The following is an 8,780-nucleotide window of genomic DNA, read 5'->3' as shown; positions in this document are numbered from 1 at the left end:
TATAAACACTCCACTGCTCAAACGTTTTTTTTTTTTTTTTTTGAACTGAAAGTTGAATGCATTAGATCAATAGTCAAATTAGGCTAGAGACTAACAACACTTAAGAGCAAAGCATTTGGGGGGGGGGGGGGGGGAACTAAAAACTTCACCCAAGCATCGCAGCTCATTACAACCAATACCGCTCACTTAAAGCAAGCATAGTACATGTTATAATAGCCTCGCCTCCTAAGGAAAAATCAATCATCTATGCCTCGCTTGCCAGACACGCAATTGTGGTACAAACGACACATAGAAACATCTCAGAAAGCTCCTAGTAGCTATCATCCCACACCCTAGACTTGAAAATAAATGTAAATAAACTTAAAAGAAAGCCAACTCCTTCCCCTTAGGGTTAGAGTCACCGGCATTAACCAAGTCTTCAGTCAAATTCTTCCTGGTCTTAGATGCCTTCTTTTTCTCATCACTTGCATCCTTGTTCTTCTTTCCTTTCCTAGCAGTACCATAAGGCATCTTATTTAGGCTACCAGCAGGTCGTCCACGCTTCTTCTTATTTGGTTTGAGCCCAGAAGGTTCCACAACAAGTAAACCTATCGTTGCAGCATCAATGTTACGCTTACCAATAACCAAACTTAGTCTTGGCTTTTTCGGGGACACTGATACATCACTTGTTCTCTTCGTCCTTTTTCCAGTATTGGGAGATGCATGATCATTAGTTTCTTTAATTTCCCGAATGGTGACTTGACGTCGAGCCCTCTGTGGAAGGAAGGACCCTGCAGACACAGACACCAAAGTTTCAGCGATCCCAGCAAGAACCTGTGCTTTGAAAACCAGAGTAGGGCCACTGTTATTTGCCCTAGTCTCCAGATCCCTGACCCTCAAATGCTGCCTCTCCATCATCGCTTGTTTGCCCACCAGAACGAGGTCCGACATTCCCAGCTCTATCCTGCAGCACCGGCCCAGAACACGGTAACCCCTATTGCACCTTCCAAACAGTTTGTCGAAACGGAATCAAACGAGCACGTCCACTCGATCCTCCAACAGATAAAAGCGCTGAGTGAGTATAGGCTGGGAAAATTCAATCTCCACCCTGACGCGCAGCACACCGCGCCAGAATGCCGGCATATCCCACTCCTTGAGATCTCCTATGGTGCTGCCAATCATGCGCATGCACCCTTTCTGATCTGAAGGCCGGCGGAACATCCAGCAGTGTAACCCAATAGGAGGAACCACTACTAAAAACAATTGCAATTGCTTCAGAAATTTGCGACGGAAAACGTTTCCGTCGCGAAAAGTCAGCTTTTGCGACGGCATGTACTACGGCTATGTTACCGTCGCATCTTGGAGAGTTTTTGCGACGGAGGTAACCTTACCGTTGCATAATTATACATCTATTGCGACGGTATAGTCACGCCGTCGCTTGTCTATAATTAAAATAAATAAATAAATAAACAAACAAACAAACAAGACTATTCAATTAATCCTTCATTCCTTCAGATTAGATCTAGACCAAAACTGATTTTCTTTCATGCCACTTCCTCCTCTCTCTCTCACGCTTTATTCACCGAGCTCAAAACCCTAACCTAGAGATCCCCGGCCTCCATTGAAGCGAGAGATTTGGTGAGAAGCGGAGGAGATCGAGCTTCATTGATGACATGGTCGAGGAGGACGAGGAGGAGGAAGAGGAGGACGACGACGATGATGAATACGGCCCCTATCGTGGTGGCAGCGGCGGGAGTCATAAGCGGAGCAAGAAGAGGCCTTCTGGTGGATTTTCTTGATTTCGCAGTGGTGGTCGATTCAGATGAGGAGGAAGATACTGTACATTATCAATAAGCCCCTTTCCTTTTTCTCCTTCTTTGTAAATTTAACCCCCAAAAAAAAAAAATTTCACCTCCATGAAAATCCCCAAATCCAATTTTGATCTTTTTGATCGGTTTTGGTGTTGTTGTAGGTACCAATATTCAGATGAACGAAGAGGTTGCGATTAAGCTGGTGAGTGTAGCAATTGAGCTCATGATGTTGACTTTTGTTTTTATGCTCATTTGGTCCTGTTTGATGCCAATTTTCAGAACGTTCTGTCTGAAAATTAAAATATTTTGCATATATAAGCTCCATTATTTTGGACAATTTAAAGGCTAGATTTGTCATCTTCATGTGTGTTTTGTGTCAACACAATAACACCAAGATGTGGAGTTATGATGGGTGAGGAAAAGGAAACAAGATTATCCATGAAGCCAAGTATTGTGGAATTTTATGTAGGGCTGTTCTATCTACCCATCCCATCTGGGTTGGAATAAGGTTTAGGTTAATATATATAACTGTCGCAACGGCATTTTACCGTCTTAAATGGATTTTGTGACGCCACCTATTGCAACGCCAACATTTCCATCGCAAAAGGCTCAATTTTCCGTCGCAAAAGCCCAATTTGCCGTCACAAAAGCAATTTTTTTTAGTAGTGAACGCTGCAATAGCACCTGCTCAACCGGTTCAATACCATCATACTCCCCCAATGCTATAGGGGCTCGGTTGAAAACCCAGGGGCCACCGCGTCAAACATGGGCTCGATCCACCGGATCTGAGAAAGTGAGCAAAACCCGGTCCCCTGCTGCCGGTTTCACCCTAAGATCCCCACTGACATGCCATGCAGAGTGAAACATCCCCAGAAAAGATCGTTTCCTATAATCCCTAGCCGTGAGCAACTTGCCAACCATGTAGACTTCCGGTTGACCGAGGTTCTTGCCTTTGGATGGCCTTAGGTCCACTGCTTTCTTCCCCTCTGCCAGCCCCAAAGACGACGCTAGTTGTGCTGCCATTGCGTTGATGTCCTCCATGGTTTTGAGATGCTTGAAATCTCACTGAAACTCTCGCACTCAAAGAAACCCTAACCCTAGAGAGAAAAGTGAGAGAGAAGCGGCGCTAGAAACTCATATTCAGATTAGGAATTAATTCCATTGCTCAAACGTTGATGCAACTTGTTTACTTGGGATTCTGTCACGCCCCTGATTTTTAACACAATTAAGAATTGATATTTAATCCCATAATTATACATGTGTGATGGTTCAGCCATCAATACAAATACCTAGAAAACGATCCTCGCCGACTCAATCAGAGTTCAATCCAGAGGTTCCAATTCCTCAAAGGACTGAACTCAAGAACCTACACTTAAGTTCACAACTTCACTAACAGAGCAGACCAATGCTCTGACGATTCTACACTCTAACACACAGCTAGCACTCCTACATACCCAATGATTATATCAATATTGAAGAGCATCAGATGGGGATCCGCTGCAGACGGGCCATCACTCGATTAGTACTGATTATCACCAAATATGTACCTTACGCTCTGATACCAAACCATCACGCTTGTATAATTATGAGATTATATATATCAATTTTTATTTGTGTTAAAAATCAGGGCGTGACAGATTCCATTGCTCAAACGTTGATGCAACTTGCTCAAATGTTGATGCAACTTGTTTACTTAAGATTCATGCTAAAGAGTTGGACGAAAACTTGGAGGTAACAAAATTCATTAGAAGGTGTCAGAAGATTGGGGGGGGGGGGGGGGGGGGGGGGGGGTTCTTTTGGTGCGGGATTTTCCTACATCTTTTCCAAAGTGCTTTTCTCATATTCTTTCTTTTTTTCTTTTTTTTGAGTTAAAAATAGTTGTTGCATTGCATTGGAGTTAAGCAATAGGATTACAATCGTAACTTAGAACATCTCTAAGTATAGCAGGAGCGTTGCCCTGCCAGTCCATATTTGCCACAGATTCATAAGCTTCGCTAGCTAATCTATGAGCCACTGCATTGGCAGTTCTCGCTGTGTGTCTGATAGAGATTTCCCCATTGTTCTGCAGCCCCATTCGAATGTCATCAATTAGGTTCCCAAATTCCAGACTTAAATAATCTTGCATATGGATTTCAGTGACAGCAACTTGACAGTCAGTCTCCACAATACACTTCTCAACCTGCATAATCTGTAACAGCTGCAAACCCAATTTTAGAGCCAGTAACTCAACCTGCTTTGCAGAAGTAACATGGCTGACATGGTGAGCAAAAGCAGCAATAAACTGCCCATTTGAGTCTCGAAGCACACCTCCAACTCCTCCTTCATATTCTTTCTTTTATTTATGCCTAGTGACAACAAAATGAACACTCCGGGTCTCCGGTTGCTTTAACTTTCATCCCGCCTACTTCATTGGGATTACTACATTATTCTGTCATTGGGATTACTACCATTATCCAACAGTTTTCCCATAAAATCACTATTATATGAACTTAAAAGTTAAAATCTCTATATTAATTATTTTTTAGTTCCAACAGCTTCACTATCATATTATCTATAATTTAATATTCGTAATTAAATATAATAATATTTTTTGAATTTAAAACTTTAACTAATTATGAAAATTAATGTAATTTGGAGATAGAAGAGAGAGAAAAGTAAAACCTTCTAGAAAGTGGATTTCCTATCATTTTAGAGTTTTGCTGTAAATATATGTATTTTTGTTTTCTCTCTTTTCACTTTCTCTAAATTTAAAGTCGATAAAAAAAAAAATGGTGTGCTAAAACAAGAGATTTTACTTTAATTTCGTCAAAATAATTTCATGGACCGATTTTGACGCAGGACATGCTCGATACAGTACACTTTGATAGATCGATCACAAGCCCCCAAGGATCTAAAAATAAAAGAAACACAAAAAGAAATAAAATAAAATAAAATAAAATAGGAAAAAGTGATTGACCGACGGAGCTTCGTTGGCTAACGTTCTTTCCTCATTTTCTTTTCTTCTGTTTTTTCCTAATGACTTGATGAGTAATGACAACCAAATAAGCAAACTAGTCAGTACACTAATTGTTGATAAGTTCATAGACACAGACAAAAAGGGCTCCGAAGGAGCACGATCGACCTTCTAGTCTAACTAGTTCAGTTTCTGCTACTACTCGATCGATCTTCGTTTTATCCAAACTCATCACTCCTCGATAGTTGTGAGTTCAGAGGAGGATATAAGATCCTAAATTGCCTTCAGTTATGGAGCACAACTACTCCAACGATGGGGCATCGGAGACGAGGTTAAGGTCAGTGTTGGAGAGGAAAGATCCCACATTGGAAAAGTGACAAATAAAATATAACTTACCCAATTGTACCGAGGCATTTTGTGATTAAAACCCAACACCAATCGGGTGGTTAAGTTGGGACAGTATCGGTACAATGGTGGGCCACGGGCCACGGGCCACGCTTGTCGCTGTTTAACAGTCAGTTTCTTTCTCTACTCCTAATGAGCACTCTTTAATCTACTCTCTCTTATATACGTTATTTGGAAATGAAACCATAGGACTCGATTAGACCGAAGAAAAAGGAGGAAGCTGCTGCCCCTCATGGTCTAGGAAATCACTCTTTGACTGGTAGTTTGTTCTACCAGTAAAAACAGCAGAGTAGTGCATTGCATTTTTTTTTTTGGTGGTGGAGTGGCCATTGCTAGCTAAGCTAACTTTGAATGGTTATTCCTTCAATGTTTTCGCTGATGCACACTTCTATGTTTGTTGTGCATGTCTTGTTCAGTATTCAAGATTGGAATCATCAGGATTTGGAGGGGAAATCAAAGAGTCTTTTCAAAGCCTATTTCATTTCTGGTCGGAGATATGGTCCAGGGGATGCGATATTTGTAGTGTCCTGTGCTGTTGGTTTCTTTGTAGATCCTTTCTTCTTCTACATTTGGAACATCAACGACGATATCAAGTGTCTAAGCACAGATAGCAGGTTGAGGATGTTATTTCTTGTTTTACGATCTGTTGTAGATTTCTTCTATGTAGCGGCCTATATGCGAAATTGTGGCAGACGTAATTCCAGCGACACATCTTGGTTCATTCAACTATTTCGCTTTATCGGAGCTGTTGATGTTACTTCTCCCATCCCACAGGTACACCGGGAGAAGCCTAGTTTTATAGTAAAACATGATACTCTTTTTTATTGGTCGAGCAGGCATGCAGATCGTTGAGGACGATTTTGTCCACCACTCTTTATTCTTTAAGTTTTCATTTAAGGATCATTTATGCAAAGTTTCAATCAAATCAAGAACCGTTTGGTCAGCGGAGCTAAACTATACAATCAAGAACATCAAAAGAACCGTATTGTAGATGATTATAATCAAATCGCTAAACAGTTCTCGATTTGGTTGATTTTTTTTGTAAATATAGTACTTGCATGCATAAAGAAGTAAAGAATAAAAAGTTTTCCCCTGCACGTATCTGACATCAATATACTTTCAACTTAGAAAACTAGGACAATTTTCAAGTGTTGGGCTGATATATGCATTGTGAAGTCTTCACTTCAGGTAGTTTTGCTGTCCAATGGCGCATTTTCTGTTCTTTCGTCTGCTAGTCTAATGCTTTTACTTGTCCAATATGTTCTACGGATTAGTCACATCTACGAATGGGTCAAGCATATTAACATCGACACTCGTATAGGAAGATTGGTTAAAGGGGTATTGGATTTTTGTCCTTTCATCCTTACTGCTCATGTAAGTTTCAGACTCCTTTTAACTTCCCCAAAAATTGTATCAAGTTTGCTATAAATTGAATGATTCAAGAGATTGCATGTGGAGCTCACTATAACATCCGTTTCATTATGAGAACATTTATAAAGCTCATTGTATGTTATATAACGTTCAAGGCTTCAATTTTAAATAGTGAACCTAGCTTTCTGTTCCATGCCATCATTAAAACTTCCTATGATAACTTCTCTTTAAATTTTTATTCTCCTTCATCGGTATTGTTTTTCATACATATCAGAATATTCTATGAAATCTGATTATTAGCTATATTTCTTACAGTTATTCGGAGCCATGTGGTACTTTTTGGCTATTAAAAGAGAGACAAGGTGTTGGCTGAAAGCCTGTCAAAATGTTGAAGGATGTTATCTTGCAACTGATCATGATTTTTCCTGCGGCAGAAATGGGTTTAAAGTGAATAATATCACCATTGTAAACAGATTATGCCCTACAAATCCATCAAATGCATCGGCGTTGGACTTTGGTATATATCTTGATGTTATTAAGTTTGGTACAACGAGGACAACAAATTGCGGACCAAAGCTATTGCAATGCTTCTCATGGGGTTTGCGAAATTTGAGGTCAGCACTTAGCAGTTAGCACTTAGCACATAGTAGATTGTCAGGTAGTTTAACAGGACTGGATTCCTATACTAAATATGTCCAGTAAAGAATTTACGTGCATGCAGTTCTTTATTTTTTGGTCAATTTATGCATGCAGTTCTTTAGGTTCAAACCTGGAGCCGAGTAAGCATGAATGGGACAACATATTTGCGATTTTCATTTCTATAAGCGGCATAATACTATTTTTGATATATCTCAACGAAAATCTGCAGGTTGGTGTTAATTTTTTATACAAAATGTTCTCTCTAGACTCTAGTTATTAACCTCAAAGCTTCTCCCGCCCATATGTAGATAAACAAATCTTTGCTTTCTTGTTGTGATGCAACGTCTATTAACATGTTGAAATCTCTTCTTACGTCTCTTGATTGAGAAAGTCTAGAATACATTAATGTATATGTACATCAATTAACCATGGTAAACCAACTCCATATAGCCATAGATAAAGCTCCATCAGTTGTAGACTAGCTTGAAACTAAGCTAATCTAGTTTACCACTGCATGGAGTCAGTCTATATATGTATACCCATACATTAATTTGCGTAGACAAACCCGTCCTGATTTTGATAGTGCTTTGTTACTAGAGTTAACTGTTTCATGAACTAAACCGACTAGTTTGTTATGGTACTTACGTACAGACATATAGGCAGTTGGCAAAAAAGGTATCAAAGAAGCTTAAAGTCAACAAGAAGATGCAAAAGATATCTCCAAACATAGATTTGTGGTTGTCCAAAAATGCTGATGTCCCGAAGGATATGAAGACGGTGATCATGAAAACTGTACGATATAGAGTGGAAGAAAACAAAGATGTTGATGCGGAAAATATCGTCTCTATTCTCTCCCCAGTTCATAAAAGACTTATCATGCGCCCTCTTTGCCTGGATTTCCTAAAAAAAGTAAGTGTCTATAATTACAGATATGCTAGCTAGCAAGAACATATATATACATCGATCCAAAGCCTTCACTTAATTAGTAGCCCTATCATGCATAGTGACATCTTTTCTTAATTAATTACGTACATGTGTATTCTTAGGGGCCACTCCTTGAACATATGGACGAACAAGTGTTGAAAGCAATCTCCGAGCATGTTAACTGGGTGTTCTATGTCGTAGACAGCTATATTATTCGAGAGGGGGAACCACTCGGAAAGATGTTCTTCATCAGGCAAGCTAGGCACCGCATGGACCTACACAACTCGTACTGATCACATCAGTGGTGGAAGTACAAGCGGTCCTTCGATCATCGACAACCTGGAGAAAGATGATCTCTATGGGGCAGAACTTCTAGAGTGGGCATTCAATTTTGGCTCCTTTTCGGACTTGCCCATTTCAATAAGAACTGTTGTGTCCCAAGAAAGAGTTGAAGCTTTTGTTATCAGGGCCAAAGATTTGAAGAAAATTGTCCCTATGTTCTGGTGGCAGTTTAGCAGGAAACTCCAACTCCATGACATAGAGGAATCTCTGTTGAGGCAGTTGAAGTATCTGGCAATTTCTTCCTTGTTACGCCACCGTAAAGCAATGGCAAAGAGAGGAACTGGCTGGGACAAAGTTTACAGCAAATTAATCAAAAGTGACTAAACAAACTAAATCTGGTTAAAAAATAAATGGGT

The 8,780-nt window shown here is 39.9% G+C and overlaps 2 protein-coding genes across 2 annotated transcripts; both read left to right on the top strand.

The window, feature by feature from the left end:
* The first annotated feature begins 4,849 nt into the window (after positions 1-4,849).
* On the top strand, positions 4,850-7,685 carry LOC133723758 (probable cyclic nucleotide-gated ion channel 10). Its single transcript, XM_062150626.1, has 5 exons — positions 4,850-5,080; positions 5,565-5,922; positions 6,337-6,522; positions 6,835-7,133; positions 7,273-7,685. The coding sequence occupies exons 1-5, from the start codon at positions 5,034-5,036 to the stop codon at positions 7,436-7,438; spliced, it is 1,056 nt and encodes a 351-aa protein (XP_062006610.1). The 5' UTR covers positions 4,850-5,033; the 3' UTR covers positions 7,439-7,685.
* Positions 7,587-8,748, top strand: LOC133722854 (probable cyclic nucleotide-gated ion channel 10). Its single transcript, XM_062149715.1, has 3 exons — positions 7,587-7,631; positions 7,810-8,067; positions 8,284-8,748. The coding sequence occupies exons 1-3, from the start codon at positions 7,587-7,589 to the stop codon at positions 8,746-8,748; spliced, it is 768 nt and encodes a 255-aa protein (XP_062005699.1).
* Positions 8,749-8,780: the final 32 nt, after the last annotated feature.

The sequence above is a fragment of the Rosa rugosa genome, chromosome 7, assembly GCF_958449725.1.
Source record: "Rosa rugosa chromosome 7, drRosRugo1.1, whole genome shotgun sequence".
Taxonomy (NCBI): Eukaryota; Viridiplantae; Streptophyta; class Magnoliopsida; order Rosales; family Rosaceae; genus Rosa; species Rosa rugosa.
The sequence above is the reverse complement of the archived record's forward strand: the minus strand, read 5'-3'. Positions and strand labels throughout refer to the sequence as shown.

Coding starts and splice junctions, on each gene's coding strand:
- LOC133723758 (XM_062150626.1), top strand. CDS start 5,034: ATGGAGCACAACTACTCCAACGATGGGGCATCGGAGACGAGGTTAAG. Junction 5,923..6,336: donor TTACTTCTCCCATCCCACAG/GTACACCGGGAG, acceptor TCTTCACTTCAG/GTAGTTTTGCTGTCCAATGG. Junction 6,523..6,834: donor CTTTCATCCTTACTGCTCAT/GTAAGTTTCAGA, acceptor TATTTCTTACAG/TTATTCGGAGCCATGTGGTA.
- LOC133722854 (XM_062149715.1), top strand. CDS start 7,587: ATGGTAAACCAACTCCATATAGCCATAGATAAAGCTCCATCAGTT. Junction 7,632..7,809: donor TAGATAAAGCTCCATCAGTT/GTAGACTAGCTT, acceptor ACTTACGTACAG/ACATATAGGCAGTTGGCAAA. Junction 8,068..8,283: donor GCCTGGATTTCCTAAAAAAA/GTAAGTGTCTAT, acceptor TCTATGTCGTAG/ACAGCTATATTATTCGAGAG.